The sequence below is a fragment of the Molossus molossus genome, unplaced genomic scaffold, assembly GCF_014108415.1.
Source record: "Molossus molossus isolate mMolMol1 unplaced genomic scaffold, mMolMol1.p scaffold_m16_p_9, whole genome shotgun sequence".
Lineage (NCBI taxonomy): Eukaryota > Metazoa > Chordata > Mammalia > Chiroptera > Molossidae > Molossus > Molossus molossus.
In genome coordinates, this window is record NW_023425403.1 from 45,365,593 (window position 1) to 45,383,919 (window position 18,327).

The following is an 18,327-nucleotide window of genomic DNA, read 5'->3' on the forward strand; positions in this document are numbered from 1 at the left end:
AAAGTTTCAAATGCTAACATCTACAATCCCATTGTCCAGTTCCCTTCTGTTTTTCCTTTGGTTTTAAAGTGAAACCGAAATCAGGCCAAATATATCGAGGGAGTCAGTCACACTTTAACCTTTGAAGAACTAGGAGGCTCCTGCATAGTCATAGCAACTTTACTGGCCGCTAACAAAGAAAGCGACATCAAATGTGATGTTTTGTGTTAATTGAAGGCATTGTTTTGTCTGTCCAGCATCCCCTCTCCACTCTCCCTCCTCTTCCAACAGAATTTTTTTCCTACAGAGAAATAACTATAGGTGGTGGGTGCAGGATTCATGCACTCTAACTCCTACAACAGGGGTGGACACGTGACCTTGATCCAGCCAATCAGAAGACTTCATTCCCCTTGCCACACCAATGGTTTGAGGGAAGGCAGGTAACCCAGGCCTGGCCAATTCTGGGGCTGTTCTCCTGCTGCTATGGAAATGTAACTTCTTTATGCCGCATGCTAAGCTGGTAGCATGTACACCTGTGACTGCCAATGGCCATCCCAGATACCACATGGACAGAGGCTATCTATGAAGACTGAGACAGACAGCATACATCATTTGAGTACCCAGATTTAGCAGTGCTTAAAGCCAGCAACATTCCTAAATTCCCCAGTTTGTTAAGCCAATAAATTAATTTTTTTACCCTAAATGACTTTGAGTTGAATCTCTGTTCATTTGCAAACAAAAGAGACAGGGCCAAAGAATATCCCTTCAAGTTTGCAAATTGACCCAGCCCGGTTTGTCCATTCAGCTTTACCAGGTTGCTCTGTCTATCAGAAGCCTCCTGCAATCGGGGGTAGGTATAGCCACATCTCAGGTAGATTTGCTACTAGATGGTGTACAACAAGGAAAGTGAGTATAAGACCAAATTCCAGTAAATCGACGAACACTTATTAGCAAGTAGACACAAAAAGAACCTCTTTTTATACAGCCAGGGAAGTCCACACTCTCCTCTGACAAGTGTCTTGCATGGAAGATTCACTCCGAAGTGGACACAATGATATTCTGACAGCAGGAGCAGCTGATTTCCAATCAGAATCCTTTGTGAAGTGAGAGGACCAGAACCAAACACCAAACAGAGCTTCGGACTTTGTGTGCTGTTTCAAAAGTGCCAGATTGCTGGACTTCATGCAAGGGTCATGATGTCTGCAAAGTCCTCCAGCCCACCCCTTATCTTCAACACCGTTAATTTCACCAGTTAGAAATCATTTATCATTATACTTATTTATCACATAAATTATGCTAAATTATAATATCATTATGCTAAATTATGAATCTTCCTCTGGACTGTAAACTCCTATCTAAGATCACTCCAAAGCTAACTATCTCCAAAGCACAAGTTTCTGATAAGGGAACTTCAAATGCTATCTAACCACCCCTATGCTGCAGGTTAAAATTAATTTATATTTGCATACATCCTATTGTTCACACAGAGAATAAAACACATGCCAAACTTTAATATTATTGAAAAGCAAATACATCCAACATATTATCTAGAAAATTTTTCATCTATTCTGAGGCACTGAACTTACCACAAATACGGGGTCATTGGCGGCAGAATGTGGCAAAGCACTTGTCCCGTTCAGGAAGGAATGAACCAAATTATGAAGGCTCATCACTTGAGAGTCCAGAGTCCCATCTGCTTTATCAAACCCTTCCAGGGCATTCCTGAGAGAAATCGGTATGTCAGCAACAACAGTCACGAATTGATAAAGGTCTTTCTATTTGCTCCAGCCTACATCATCACCTTGTGATCTGAGACCGGTATGGACATGAGAAGCTCATTAACTAAGAAATAGGCCCCCCTTGAATGACGATCTCCTCCAGGGGGAGGGGGCTCTTCTTCAGCGCTAGTTCTTCAACTGCTCAGTTGGAGTATATATCTTTTGTGTCTGTATGACAATTTTTTACCTTTACATCGGTCCCCATGCCAGATGATAAACTCCTAGAGGGCAGTTTTCTTCAGTTTTATTGTCAGGGCTCAGTACCATGCCCAGCACAGGGTCTGTGATCAATAAACTCTTTTTGAATTAACATATAACCTTATATTCCTATTTCTCAGCTAAAGAGACCTGCAGCTTGACTGTAATATATATTCAGTGTTCTTTTTTGCATTATCTTCTGATAGAGCAGGAGGAAGAGAGAGAGAGAAACATCCATGTGAGAGAGACACATGACTGGTTGCCACCCACACGAACCCAACTGGGGCCGGGGACAAACTGTAACCGTGGTACATGCCCTTAGCAGGAACTAAACCCGGGACTCTCTGGTCCACGGGCCAACACGCTAACTGCTGAGCCAAACTGGCCAGGGCTACGTTCAGTGTTCTAAACATATCCCCAAACTTCCCTATCTTCCTTTTTCCTTCAACCTCCCCATTTTCAGGAAATTCTAATTGTCCACACTCTAACTCGGTGATCCTCGAATGTAAGCATACAACAGAACACTGGAGGAAACACTTATTTCATGTCCACTTCCAGAGTTTCTCCTTCAGTAGGTGCAGGCGGGGCCCTCACAATTTGTATTTCTAGCCAGTTCCTAGGTGATGCCGATTATGGCCTTCACTTTGAGAACCACTCCCTGATAGCTATATGGAATGCAATCTGTATCAAAAGCTTTTTCATCACAATGGAAAACTAATGCATGTTCCTTTTTCAAAACAATCTTAGAAATTGCCCTTTACGTCATCTTGGACACCACTCTGAGGGCTGTGCCAACCCCATCACAGAGCCTGAGACCTGCTACACTCAACACAACCCTGCATTTAAGTTCATCTACCGCACCCCTGGTCCCAAATAATCCATCCGTTATATAATTTACACAGAGATAAGAGAAAGAAAATCCAGTTTGGGAGAAGAAGATGAATATAACCACCATTTCTTTTTGGAGTCCCATTTGTCTTTGTTTGAAATCTTATTTATATACACACCTATTTCTGATCACTCTTGAAGTATTTTTGGAGGGAGGGAATTATTAGCTGGCCTTTACGTTTCAAGCATGGTAATGTTATTGCTGTGTTATAATGTGAACTACGTTAAGTCTGTAATTCTCCTCTGAGATATCAGACCCCACTATTCAGTTTTATGGTAGATACATTTATTTTTTTTTAAAAAAAGAAAGAGCCTGAGCAAAAGTTTTTTACAAATATTTTTAAATACTATATTTAAAGAGGTACCCTGGTTGTGAAGTCTACCTTTATATGTACAGAAATTAGAAATACAAAAACAATGGTTTTAGTAGCTCAGTTATTAAAAATGCACTACTGGGAGGAGGGTGTCAGTGGTGGGGGGGGGGAGAAACATCTATAACAAAAATAAATTAATTGATAACAAAATAAAAAATAAATTAAAATGCACTAGTAATTACAGTGAGTGCGTGATGGCTGTTCTAACACTGATCCCTGGTTATCCCCTCTTATCCAGCCCCCTCTGTTACTTGTAAATGTCTCCTAACACCTGGATTTCCTTTCCGTTCATTTCAACCCCCCCCCCCCGGCATGGAAACCTACAGTGGCATGAGTGTCAGTCTAGCAGAGCTCAGAGCACCCACCTGAAGCTGAAGGTGGAATTCAGAAAGAAAGGAGAATTGTCAAACTGCTGAAGAGACAGACAATCCTGTATGTCTTTTAAGGATGGCAATCTCTCACCGTTCCTTCCCACTTGATTTCTTCTCAACAAACCTTCATGGGTTCCGTTACACAGAGTGACCCGGCGGTTGTAGTCATCTAAGCTAAGATTTGTAAGGGGATTAAAAAGAATATGTCTTAATGTGTAAGTAGTATCGTAACTTTGGGCCAAGCAGACCAATCAGAGTCATACAATAAAATTTATTACAGTTATCTTACAAGGGTCAAAATACATGGCAAAAGTGATACCCCCCAAAAGTAATTATGGGTTAAAGAGTTTCAAAAACATAGATGCAAAATTAAGATATATGAATAAATATGCATAATAATTACCATTCTACTGGGAAGACTGTAAGAGTGTTTACAGACAAGATGATGATTCTGACTGTGCGCATTTGAATCTTGAGAGACAGAAGAGAGAAGAGAGCATCGGTACCGTGCTGAGCTGCGCCAGCTTGGGCAGAAGGGCTGATGTAAAGCCAGGAAAGCATTTTGAGGGCAAATGGAGGCAGTCAGAGTAAAAACATGACACAATGTGGGTGGGAGGGGTCAGGACCCACCCTGCACTAGCAGATGCTCTAAGGCAGTGGGGATGGTCGTGTTGTAAAGGTCCATGTCCACAAGAGATGATATTCCACATGCCTGTTGTGGCCTGAAACTCCACCACCAGAGTGGGATTCCACTGACAGAGGGGAAATGTTCAAGCTGTGTCTGCGTGGGTGTCAGTGGGCGAGGGGACAGTACCAGGGTGGTGAGAACAGAATCAGCGCACACGAGGATGAAAGGGGCTGGCGGTCCCTAAAACTAGGCAGCGGGAAAAAGCCTCCAAGGCAACATATCCCAAGTGTGTTCAGTGTGATGGTGTGAAATAGGGCGCCAGGACCAGGGAAGTTTAGACCCCTCTCGAAGAAGAAGAATACGATTGCAGAAGAAATGCCCTGAGTCATTCTAAAATTTAAAAAAAAAACTTTTATTCAGCATTCCCTAAGTTTATAGAAATCTCTTTCACATACCACCTATTAATACCTCAAGGCACTATGAGAAATGGTGCTCTATGAAATTAGGCTGAGTCACGTAAAAAGCACTTGTGACGTCCAGAGCCCGGTCCCAAGGGCTGGAGGAAAAGCTGAGGATGTAGAGGTGGGGGCCCCCGCTAGCTAGGCTTCCACCCCTGAAAATGCACATGTGCCCAGCCTTGGGGGTATTGACAACAAAGCTGTGTGCCCTGGAATGGTCAAAAGACATGAGACAGGGGAGCTAGAATAGCAGGGTCAAAAAGAGGATTTTGGAAGAAGAAATGAATAAAGGAAGTCTTCTTGGGGAATCGTTTTCTGAGATCTGTGCCAGGAAAGAGAAACACATTCAGGGAATTACTGAGGACAGACTTGTTCCTGGCTGCAGGCTGCTCACCTTCTTCTGTGTTCTTTAGTACTTAGAGCTCATCCTTCTCCTTCCCCACGCCCCATCCCTCTCAACTCCTAGCACCCTGTGGTCCAGCCCTGCCAGACTGCTGCCAGAGACTCTCTAGCCTCATACACGACATTCTCTCCACCTAGGACACACTCACCACCCTCCCCTACCTGGCCGAGGTCTGTGCCTCCACAAAGTCTCAGAATAATTGTCTCCACCCCTCAGAGCCTTTCCCTGCCTCTCTCCTTGGCTTTGCGTATACATCTATTATGATACCCCCCATGTCACATTGTAATTTGTTTACAGGCAATCCATCTTTGTAAATATAAAATGATATTTATTAAAAAGCTATACTTTATACATCCTTATATTCCCAGCACTATTACAATGCTTAGAATATGACTCATGCAAAAAAAATAGTTGATCTCAAGATGATGGCCAAGCATAGTCGATGCACAAATGTGATTTTCAAACCTCTATTTTTTTTTAAAATCTGCACCCAAGGATATGCTTTTTTATCGATTTTAAAGAGAGAGGAAGAAGATAGAGAGAGAGAGAGACGCAAGAGAGAATCATCTGTCGGTTGCCTCCCGTATGCGCCCATCCTGGGTTCAAATCCACAGCCTCGGTATGTGCCCTGACTGGGAATCTAACCTTTGACCCTTCAGTGCACAGGGCTACGCTCTAACCAACAGAGCCTCACCGGCCAGGACCATACCTCTATTTTTTTTTTTAATCCTCACCCGAGGATATTTTTCCATTGATTTTTAGATAGAGTAGAAGGGAGGGAGGAAGAGAGAAAGAGAGATCAATGTGAGAGAGAGGTACTGATCGGTTGCTTCCTCCATAACCCTGACCAGAGCAGGGAATTGAACCTACAACCCAGGCAGGTGCCCTTGACCGGAATCAAACCCAAGACCCTTTGGTCTGAGGGCTGATGCTCTAACTGCTGAGCCAAAACCAGCCAGAGCCATGCCTGTTTTTTGTGAAAGGGCTTAGAATTTTTAAAAGTCCCACCTCCCCCAGGAAAGTCATTTTCAGAAACATAAACAGAACCCAACACGCACAAGAAACAGAAATATAAAGTGACACGCCATCTCTCAGACATAAGAAAATCCGGTCTCTGGATTTCCAGTCCAGATCAGATGTGATTACCTATCACAGACAATTTCCCAGCTGGAGAATCTTGAGTTTTGACTAATCAGAGTCGGATCATCTTGTCTTGCTGCCCCGAGCAGTTGGTCTGTACACACGTCACACTCATTCCTCCCAGTGGCAAAGTTCCAGTAGGGCAAAGCAAAGGACTCATTGCCAATAAGCCGCTAAAAGCAAAGGCATGCCTAGTCATTTACTTCATGTCATCAGATACAACAAGAACGCATATAATGCAAAGACTGATATGGGTCTTCACCAAATGTATGGCAAAATGTAAAGAACCAAAGGTATAGTTTTCACCCACCTGGAGATCTCTTTCCAGCCACAACAAATGATAGCGGTGCCAGGTGACAAAGGCAGGTCCTTGGTGTGAGAAATCAATTGCCTTGTATGGGCGCCCTGGTCCTGAAACAATTGGAAACTAATTAGAGATCACAGAATAGAATTTTGTTTTTTGAGAATGTGTCTGCAAAACCAATAAATCCACGGTGTTTTAGTCCAAAAAAATTGGTTTTTTGTCATTGATCTCTCTGAAATCAACACCATTAACAACAAAACAACTTCAGAAGCAACTAGCACTTTTAGGGTAAATGCTCCTTCATCTCGCGAAAGTTTGATTGTCAACAGAGACTCAGAGAAACTTAGGTCACTTTCAGCTTCAAGAGCAATATTTCATTAAGATGAAATATTAGTATCAGAGTATCCAAAGGAATAGATCATTAAGACCGAAGTGAAATGTATTTTTAAAAGACATTTTCTAACTGATTCCTTACAAATGCATACATTTATAAGAAAGGGATTAATTAAGAACAAAGCAACTTCTACTGCATTTAATCTAGTTCAGCATTTAGATAACCAAAGAGAACTTTCACGGATTTTGCCTTAGCCATCAATCAGTTCTAACTACTAGCGGACAAGCGTGGTCGCCGAGACTAGAAGAGAGAAAGATACATTCAAACCAATTTGGCTGGCCACTGCAACTGCCAAGTTCACTGAAAAGTTGTGGGCAATTTAATAACCTCCCTACTGCCTGTTCCATCCTTCTTCCTCCTTTCATAACCGCTTTTGATGGTTATGTAGAAACTTTAGCTAACTTTAGCTCCTTTTCAAAGTACCTATAATAACTTTGGAGAACTGAACAGACATGATTATAAATGTAATTCCTAGATACGACCAGAAACTATAGTTCTCTTTTTCTCCTGAGAGACTAGCCTCTCATAAAGCAAAAACTCCTCTGAGTCATGACGGGAAGGCTATAAAGGTACACAGCCAGAAGAGCTTCCTTCTCTATCAATAAAGAAAGACAGATGCTTACCTGAGAGGCAAGTTTTTTAAAGATTCATACTTAGGGAAGGGTCGCTGCTGCTGCCATTGACTACACAGTCCTTAAATGTTTTAATCCAGAGCAAAGTTTAAAGTTCTCAAAACAAAATGTTGAAGGGGATAACATGGTATGTCAACTGTAACTGAAAATTTTTCATCCAGAAAAATAAAAATTCAATTTATAAATGATGAGGGAGAATCAAGTGATGGAGAACCAGGATAAACACAAGGACAGACCATTTCAAATGAGAGGACTATTCAAAGTGAGCTTGATGTCTCAGTTTATCCTGACTCCCAATGAGGGGCCCCCAAAGTGGGCACAATTGCAAGTGTAGCCAAGGGTTCAGAATTGCACTGAGCACACCCTGGAACGGATTCAAGCCCCCACCCCATGGAACAAACTCATGTTATGCCTTGTTCCTGACTCAAAAGTGACTGGGGATGAAGCTGAACCTACTAGATTAATGAAGTTTCTAACAGATAATCCTTATACCAAGTCCTACCCAGGCCCCATTTTTTAGGATCCAGAAAGCCAGGGCACCATTTCCTCAAGCATCAGACATAACTGTAGCCCAGAAACTAAGCCAGAAGAAACACTAACACCACATTGCTGTGGCTCAGCTTATGCCTTTTCAAACTCCAGAGAAACCCTGGGGATCCCAGCAGCGCATGGGCACCATACATGATGACCTGAACCTATAAAGACTAATCCACATGAGTTTAATGACATGCTTCCAACACAAACACTCTGATTCTGCCCAAAGAAGTCTCACATGCTTTAGCACATATTTAGTTCATGCCTCTAATTTAAAGAAAAGGTCACAGGGGGCTTCCATGGGCAGATTTAGAAATATTTTCTTCTGGAATCTAAAGGAATTTGCCTTGCTCTGGTTGGTGTGGGTCAGTTGGTTAAGTGCTGTCCCATACAACAGGAGGTCACTGGTTGGATTCCCAGTCAGGGCGCATGCCCAGGTTGCAGGCTTGCTCCCCAGCAGGGGGCGCAGGCAGAAGGCCCCAATGGATGTTTCTCTCTCCCTCTTCCATCCTCTCCCTCTAAAATCAATAAAAACATACTTTTTTAAAAAAGGAATTTGCCTTCACTTCACCAGCTCTTGCCTTTGAGAATTAATAGCTCTGTGGAGGAGTTGGACTTTGAACTCAAAACACAAACTACAGGAGAGAACATTTTCAAATGCCTGAAGCCAACGTACAGGAAGAAGCTGCTCCAGCTTAACTCTAGGCAGCATCTGGTAATTCTCTCACTTTCGCAACCATCCCTTTCTTCGCGTGATTCTCTTGTTAATTAACTTGCCTGAAGTTACTTTCCACCTACCCGCCCCCCCAACCCAAACCTATGATAGTATACGTTAATCTGTGGGAAAACCCCACCTAGTAATGTATCTCTAACAGAATAATAATGGAGCCACACGAAGAAATCATAAATGCTGCAGTTGGCGATCTGCGGCTGGGTGCTGTTGGGCCCAAGCAGGCCCGGCCAGTGTTGCGTAGTGATCACGTAGTCAGGGTGGGTGGTGTTCTTCGCGAGGTCTAAGGCACCCAGGAACTGCTCCCTCTCCTGAGGAGTCAAAGAATGAATGTTCTTCCGAATGACCGCTGGTTTCTTCTGATCACAGTTGGGGCCAGTCCAGCCAAATTTGCAGTCTCCGCAGTTATAGCCAGCAAAGTTCCCTACAATATTGGAAGAAATAAGTTCAGGTAGTTTGGAAGAAATTTCTGAGATTGAACTTTGGGGTAGGATGGACGAGAAGACAATGGTGCTTACAAGAAGGAAAAGAAATACAGTGTCCTGCCCTTACTCTTGAAATGTTTGCATCTCAAAGTGAACCAAACACTCGAGAATTCCCTAGAAATTTTTCCTACAAAGAAACAAGATATAAAGTGTATTACATGCTCTTAAGGGCTGAACTATATTTCCCCCTAATTAATATGTTGAAGTCCTAACCCCTACTACCTCAGAATGTAACTGCATTTGGAGATGGGGTCTTTAAAGAGGTAATTAAGTTAAAATGAGGTCATTGGGTGGCCCCTAATCTACTATGACTGGTATCCTTATAAGAAGAGGAAAGTTGGACACAGAGAGTCACACAGACAGTGAAGCCACAGAAAGAAGAGGACAAAACCTGCCAACACCTTGACCTTGGACTTCAGGCCTCCAGAGCTGAGGAAATGAATTTCTGTTGGTCACCTAGCCTGTGGGACTTCGCTATGGTAGCACTAGCAAGCTAATCCCATGTTGACTTCTATACTCCCCTTCCTCTCACAGGTCCTGCAGGGAGTCCCCTCCTTCGTCCCTCCATGCCTCTAACTGGGACTGAGCGGCAGCCCCGATGTCCAGCCGCTGAGCCCTGCTGTCCTGGGCATATGCTACAAGGCTGACACAAAACAGTTCATTAACTCAGAGGAGGAGAGAATATACACTAAGCTAAAGATGAAACCAAAATAAATAACCTGATTTCCAAGAATTTAGATGAAATCTAACTCGAAGAAAGCTGGTTCATTTCACAAAGGAGACAGAGTTAAGGCAAAATCAATAGAAACTGGCAGGTCATAGAGGAAAATTAGCTGCCATGATGTCAGGAAGTGCAAATCACTGTGGGTTCCCTGGGGTTGCACAGATGTCTCTGCTCTGTCAGCCCAGAGAATGGGACTAGTCATCTCAAACTCTAGCATCTTTCTAGTTAATGCTGAGGTTTGAATTATTTGAGCTTGCTTCTGACTTTCCCTTTTTAGCCTTGAGTATTGCTTTTGTTATAACCAGCACCTCATTCTTTACACGGTGATAAGTTAGAGAGCAAACATTTAAATATTATTGGAGTGAAACGTTGAGACAAAAAGGGATTATAATACTGACCTCCCAGGGGATGGGAGGGGTTATGTAAAGCATTTTACCTGGATGACCAGCTCTAGTGCTCAGCCCCTCCTCCACCTCCTCCTCCATCTCATGTTCTCAGACCTTGCTACTTGCTCTTCCTTCTGTGGTTGCCTAGGTTACCTACTCCTCCTCTAAGCTTCATGACAGGTCCTCTACAGGGTCATCCTTGATTCCAGAGTCAGGGGCAGATGCTCCCATGCGGGGCTCCTATAGTACCTCCTGTTCCCCTTTCACTGCATTTATCATACCGACTGGAAACTCCTACTCGTCTGAGCTACAGGCAACAGCAAGGCAGTTATTCTGCTGCCGAGGCCTGTGCTTGGCCTCGTACAAAATGAATATTTGTTGAATAAATGGAAGAAATATAAAGCTGAGTCACCACAATATACACTTTAACTGCCTTACAATTTTGTTTGCGAACTATACCCCAATAAAGCAGAAATTTAAAAAACTTAAAGAAAAGAAGTGTGCCAACTATTCTTTAATTAAAATGTTTTTAATTTTTAAAGAAAGGTGTATAAAGCGCATTGTAGATCATTCGATAAATATACATTTTCTTCTTCTTTTCTCTCCCTGTCTTGTGAATTAGAAGGAAAGCTGCCTTTGTAGATAGTTTTGATGAACAATAAGTATCAAAATAGAGGTGAGTAAAGCATATTATGACCACAGTAGAAAGAGGGCTATTTGGGTCTCTAAAAAAAAAAAAAAATTCCAATAGCATAAAAACAAAGCAATTAGTGTTTGTACTATGTAAAGAAAATTCACAGCCCTTCTTCTCTATTAACCCAAAGGATTTTTTGATAGTTAAAGAAAATGTCCTTAAAAATGTCATAGGAGGAAGAAATTTTCCAGAGTAATTGATTATTTGCATTCTATGCTCTTTGTCACATGCAAAATAGTATTCTATCTACCTTTACATAGCTCAATTATCTGTATTTTTCTATGTTTCAACACCATATGAGAACATAAGTAAAAAATACTTAAAAGGAAAAATTCTCCTAGTCCTAAGACTGAAAATCATGTTTTTGAAAAATGTGAGTTAAACATTAAAATTTATATTGATTGTTAGAGTGAAGCTATTAAACACAAAACAAATATTTATTGAGCAACTACTATAGTATCAGATGTTCTGCAAGGTGATTAAGGCTTCATGGAGCTTGGAGTCTATTTATATTTCCTCAGAGTACCTACTGAAATTGTATACTAATTATTGTTTTTACTTTAAATAATTTTTTTGTTTTTTGATTATAGTTGATGTACAATGTTATATTAGTTGTAGGTGTACAACCCAGTGATTAGATATTATATAACTTACTAAGCATTAACCCCAATAAATCTAGCACCCATCTGACACCATGCATAGTTATTAAAATATTATTGACTATATTTCCTAAGCTGTACTTTACATTCTTATAACTATTCTGTGACTACAAATTTGTACTTCTTAATCCTTTCACCTTTTTCACCATCCCCCAATCTTCCTCCCATCTTAAAGAAAACCCTGTAACATTTCTTGTAATACTGGTTTGATGTTTTTGCTAGGTAGAGTAATCTTGGTTGTAGGTCCTTGCTTTTCATCACTTTGAATATTGCCAAACCCTTGTCACTTGCAAAGTTTCTGTTGAGAAATTAGCTGAAAGTCTTATGGGAGCTCCCTTGTAAGTAACTGTTTTTCTCTTGCTGCTTTTAAGATTCTTTTGTGGTCTTTAAACTTTGGCATTTTAACTAGTATGTGTCTTGGTGTAGGCCTTTTGTATTTATCTTGTTTGGGACTCTCTGCACTTCCTGAACTTGTATGTCTATTCCCTTCATCAGGTCAGGGAAGTTTTCTGTTATAATTTTTTTACATAGATTTTCATTTCCTTGCTCTCTCTCTCTTCTCCTTCTGGCACCCCCATAATGTGAATGCTGGTACACTTGAAGTTGCCCTAGAGGCTTCTTATACTATCCTCATTTTTTAGATTATTTTTTCTTTTCATTGTTCTGATTAAATGTTTTCTGCTTCCTTGTCTTCCAAATCTCTGGTTTGATCCTCTGCTTAATCTACTCCACTGTTGATTCCTTATAATGTATTCATCATTTCAGACTCATTCTTTATATTTCTTAGTTCCATTTTTGTTGCCTATCTCTTTGTTGATGTTCTCACTAAGTTCATCTACTCTTCCCCTAAGTTCATTGAGCACCCTTTTGACCACTGTTTTGAATTCTGCTTTTGGTAGATTGCTTGTCTCCATTTTGTTTAGTTCTTTTTCTGGAGTTGTGTTCTGTTCTTTTATTTGGGACATGTGTCTTTGTCTCTTAATTTTGGTGCCTCCTGTGTTGATTTATATGTATTAGGTGGAGCTGCTAAGTATTCCAAGCTTGGTAGAGTGGTCTTATGTACTACGTATTCTGTAGGATCCAGTAGCATGGCCTCCCTGATCACCTGAGCTGGGCACTCCCGGTGTACTCCCAGTGTGAGCTTGTACACCCTTCTGTTGTAGTTGAGCTTTGATTGCTGTTGGCACATCAGTGGGAGGTATTTACCCCAGGCCATTGGCTGCAAAGATTTCTGCAACCACTGTGAAGGATCAGCTGTGCAGGAGCCCACCCAACAGAGCAGGACTTACTTCAGCTGAGCTCTGGTGCCCACTGAAGCTGCCCCTTGAATGTATCACTGTGGAGAGGGCTCTTAGCTGCCACCTGTGCCCTGCCCAGGGACACCCAGCATGAGCTACAAAGCAATCTGCAGATGGCTGCTACTTGTGTTAGGCTTGGAGGTGCTCAGGAGAGGTCAAGTTGCAAACCAAGGCTGACTGCTGCTAGTGCTAGGACTGGGCTTGCTTAGAGAGAGGTAAAAGGCACACTGAGGCCATATGCTGCTTGTTTGAGAGATTTTAGTAAAAGCTGAAACATGAGCCGAGACAGGCTGTTTGTATGGAAAAGCCACTGCAAATGTCTTGAGTGGGCCTGCAAGTCGGGTGGAGTGGGGTCTCAGGGAATCAGCAGGGTGGGCAAACTGTGTGAGCCAGTTTGATGGACACTCAGATATAGTGCCCGCCTGCTGGCTCTGTGGGGGAGGGCTCAGCAAAGAAACAATGGCCTCTGCCAGCATTTCTGTCTGGGAGAAAGCTACTCCTTCAATTCATGCCCCAATGCCAGATCATTCAGTTCCTCCTCGTATGTACCTGGCACCTCTTGGGCTGCTGGCCCAGTGCGAGCTCAGAGTGAGTGAGTCCAAGTACATCTTGTGTGGGCCTCTATGAAGAATGCCTGCAACTCCTGGGACCTCTGCCTCACTCAGCTACAATCCCCATGTGTTTTTATAGACAGAAGTTATAGAGACTTCTATTCCAGGCACTGGAACCCTGGACTGGGAGGCCTGGTGTGGGGCTGGGACACCTTGCTCCTCAGAAGGGACTTCCATGGCTACGATAATCTGTCACACATCGGTGTGTGGCCAGCCCCTTCTGCATCTCCACACCTCCTACCAGTCTTTATGTGGCTTCTTCCTTATAGCCTTACCTGTAGGACTTCTGTTCAGCTAGATTTCAGGTGGTTCTGGATGATGGTTTTTCTTTAGTTATTTGTAATTTTGATGTGGTTGCGGGAGGATTTGAGTATACTGCATTTACCTACACCACCATCTTGACTGGAACCTGTGTAATGACTCTTTTAAAATATCTTTGATTAAAATGTAGCAACTATTCTAGTAGTTTTTATAGGAATAAAGTATTTTTGAGGAGTGATTGAATAAAATGTATTTGAAGAACACTAAACACCCAAACTTCCAGATGTTTAACTATAGCCAGATGAAAAGAGGTGAATGTATAATCACAGCTCTATAATAAAAACATAATTCCTTCCTTCAAAATGCTAAGAAATAGTACATATAAATTTTTTAATAATAAATACAATGAATTTCTACATGTAAAGGCATAAAACATGTCTCTGAAAGTGGGGTCTCATTGCTGAAAAAATAAGTAATTCATCATAAGTTTTAAGATTCATGAACTTTCTTTACCACGATTCTTTTGGGTTACTAGAAATAAAATTACCAATAGTGAATTATCTCTCTCAACCATTCATCCAACAATGAGTGTATTAGTCTACTACCTAAAGGTCCGTCGAAACCAAGCACGCTCTCTCTGTGCTCCATTTAGTGTGCATCGCAAATTGCCACACTTGGACTTCACCTCTCATAAACTGTCATATTGGAATAAGAGTTCTACTTCATAAGGTTCTTATGGAAAACAAGCATGTTAATACATTAGAGCACTTAGAACAGTGTCTGGCACATACTACGCCCTGTATTGTTATTATCACTAGCATTACTGGACACCACTTATCAAGTAGAATCATATAAGTATTTGTTTTCATACCTGTCTTACTCATCCACTCCACTGTCGACACATTAAAAATTATGTAAGGATTTTTCCTCTTTTACCTTAAGGACCGAACATTATTTGGTGCTAAATAAACATTAGTAGGATTTGTGACGAAAAAAAAGCTTATGAATGACTGAATAAAAGGCATTAGGCACTGGCAGACACAGCATAACTAAGGTACAGTGCCGTCATCTAGGGGAGAGGAAGGATGTGCACGAGGAAATAGCAACGCAAGTCTAACCATGGGGAGGGTGAAACAGGGAAATCAACCAAGTACGGTGGACGACAGAAGATAAAACAAGTAATTCTGACTGAGAAGACCAGAGGTGCTTCACAATTATGTTGAACAAAGATCTCTCTTTTCAGAAAGCCAGGGTTGCCCTTGAAAACCAACACAGAAGTACTAGTAAGAAAGCATTTGTCTGGTCTGGCTGGTGTGGCTCAGTGGTTGGGCATCAACCCATGCACCAAGAGGTCACCGGTTCAATTCCTGGTCTGGGCACATGCCCAGGTTGTGGGCCAAATCCCCAGTTGGGGGCATGTGGGAGGTGGCCAATTGATGTTCTCTCTCATCGATGTTTCTAGCTCTCTCTTCCTCTCCCTTCCTCTCTCTCTAAAATCAATAAAGAAAATAAATTTTTTTAAAAGAAAACACTTGTCTAAATTTGAACTCACCTGTGACCCAGAAATGTAATCAATTTAAAAATTCATTTTTCACCATGTCTCAGAGAAAATACTCCAAAACTCTGCAAATATTTTTTATATTTTAGCTTCTAAACCTGGCTTTAAAAATTTGTTAAAATCTTGAAGACAACTGAAAAGTGCAACAAGGTAAAACTCTAGCACCCAAAATGTTTATTTCTTTAATTTAGATTTCCTAGCAGTTTCTCACATCAATTTAACAAGTTCACTTTTTCCCTTAATCTACCAAGAGCAGCAGCAAAAAAATATGAGGGCCCTTTTATAAATGGAGAAAGAGAAAAAAATAAATAAATAAAGATCCCTAGATACCCATGTATCTGCCATTGAGAATGACCTTGAGCAAAAATTAAATTTAAAAAGACAAAGTCCAATACCTACTTAGGACCGGAATAAAAATGGAAAGAGACGAGAGCAACCAAACAATGCACGTTCCTACACGAACTACATCAGCTCAAACTCAGAAGGCTATTAGACTAAATAAGCTTAAAGACCACCGATTAGTGAATTTATAAGGAGCTCTAATAGCCTATTCCTTTTAATTAGAGATTCTATTATTTTAATAACAATACTTCATACTCACATAGGGCCTTTCATCTACAGAGCTTTAAAGGATTTTACAAGTGTGGTTTCATCATTATCCCCATTTCAGAGATTGGAATATGGAGGCACATAGTCACTTGTACAAACAAGAAGTTCTCAGACAACTGTTCAAAAACAATTTGGTGTGCACGTTTTTCAAAAATCCAAAGACAGCTGCAACTGGTTAGTCTCAGAAATGCCATCTGGTAAGTAGAACTAATAGAGTGAATGGCTAAGTCTCCTGAAATTCAGCTCTTCCTGATAATTAAGTTCAATAACATTTAGTTCCAATTTATCCCCACAGAGAATAGAGAAGTTCTCTCTAAAGAATGTGAACACATAATTTAAGGATTTCCCCCATCAGAGCTTGCATTTATTTTAATTAAGTAGGCTAAAATCTTTTACCAACTTTAAGATCATAGAAACCATGGAGTGTTAATTTTTTATTATTTTTAATTTTATTTGTGGTAAGAACACTTAACATAAGATCTACCCTCTTAACACATTTTAAAGTGTACAATACATTATTGTAGATATAACGCTATACAGAACTGTCCAGTTTATCTTGCTCAATCTGATTAGTTTAGATATCTGACTTACTTCCTTAGCATAACAACAGGTTCATTCATGTTGTTACATATTGCATAATTTCCTTCTTTTTCCAGGCTGAATAGTATTCAATTGCACATATACACCACTTGACTAGGATGTAGAGAAATTGGAAAACTGTACACTATTGGTGGGAATGCAAAATGGTGCAATTGCTACGGAAAACGGTATGAAATTTTCTCAAAAACTTAAAAATAGAACTATCATATGATCTATCAATCCCACTTTGGGATATTTATCCAGAGGAATTGAAAATAGGATCTCGAAGAGATATTAGCATCCTCATGTTCATTGTTTCACTATTTCCAAGAGCCAAGATGTAAAAACAACCTAAATGTCCAGCAACAGGTGAATGATGTATTTATTTTTGCACTGATTTAACAAAATTCAAGGCCATCAATGGTCTGTTTGCCAGAAGCTAATCTACACCTCTTCCTTAAATTTTGGGTAACCCCGGAAGAATCCCAAGGATCCTATTTGCAAAGTAATTATTAGGCTACCAGAGAGGTTTAAGTTCTGAAGATTGGCTCCTAAACCATGAAAAAGCTACCCTTAGGAAGGCAAGCAACTCACTCTTTAGAAAAAATACACTGAAAGACATGTGTGTGTCTTGCTTTGGGACATATGACACTGTGATTACTGGATATACTAAATACCTTTCCAGCTCAGTCACTAAGGTTAGTCTGGTGCCCTGAGACCCAAGGGAAAAGACCATCTAGCCAATGTAAGTGGAGCCATGTAAAGTTGGGATGGAAAAACTATGGTCCTGGATGAGTCTAGACAGATCAAATCATGGAGGAGGGGCTGAGCCAAAACCTGGTAATGGGTATCAGAAGCAGTCATAGCCTTAACAGTAGCTGGAGTTGGAGACCAGTCACCCTGAGGAAGCCCAGCTTCCTTTGACTGGCTTATGGACTTGTGAGATCTTTACAGCCTGGACTTAGAGGACAGGCTCAGTTTCTGGTCCTCTGCCTCTTAAGTATGTTTATTCTCCTCAGAGCAGGGGATCCCTTTTTATGTTTTTAATGTAGGTCATTATGATCCTAAGTTACTGTCACTTCTAGAGAAATATTTATAAGCATTCCATCAGGAAAGGAAGATTACAATGATCCCTTCTATTCTGCCATTCTCTGATCTTTCCATTCCCTTTTTAAAAAAACAACTTGTTACCCAGGTCAAAAAGATAAAGTAGATGGTAATAAGAAGAGCAAACAGTTATATCTGATTTCCTATTACCATCCATCTCAAAATTCTATAACATGGAGATTTCCAACCTTTGTACTTTGTAGTACTCTAACATTGACTGACCCAGAAATAAGTGCTCTGGAAGAATTTTTGAGTCATGGACAAAGAAGTTACTGCGTTATGTGGTTTCCAATTGAACAACTAATATGAAACCTGCTGTTTCTCATTAGACTGAAAAGCCATGAGAATCTAAAGATAATGTCTATAGAAGCAAATGCTCAATTGGTTTAGAAAAAAATGGATCATGTATTTTCAATATGCTATTAAAATCTTGTCGCAATTAATACTCAAGGCAAAATTAACAGAGTTTTTTAAATCACAGAATAACAGTGACTACAAAATTATCATAAAGCCATAATTCTTTATATTTTTTTATTCTTGACTTT

The 18,327-nt window shown here is 40.8% G+C and overlaps 1 protein-coding gene across 1 annotated transcript in view; it reads right to left on the reverse strand.

The window, feature by feature from the left end:
* DCT (dopachrome tautomerase) overlaps positions 1-18,327 on the reverse strand; it is a 39,228-nt gene that overhangs the window by 16,303 nt on the left and 4,598 nt on the right. Inside the window, exons 2-6 of the mRNA XM_036250053.1 lie at positions 8,936-9,235; positions 6,528-6,628; positions 6,224-6,390; positions 3,583-3,762; positions 1,566-1,701 (exon numbers count right to left, since the gene is read on the reverse strand). Of these exons, the coding sequence (XP_036105946.1) occupies positions 1,566-1,701; positions 3,583-3,762; positions 6,224-6,390; positions 6,528-6,628; positions 8,936-9,235 (884 nt within the window). The remainder of the gene's footprint in view (positions 1-1,565; positions 1,702-3,582; positions 3,763-6,223; positions 6,391-6,527; positions 6,629-8,935; positions 9,236-18,327) is intronic.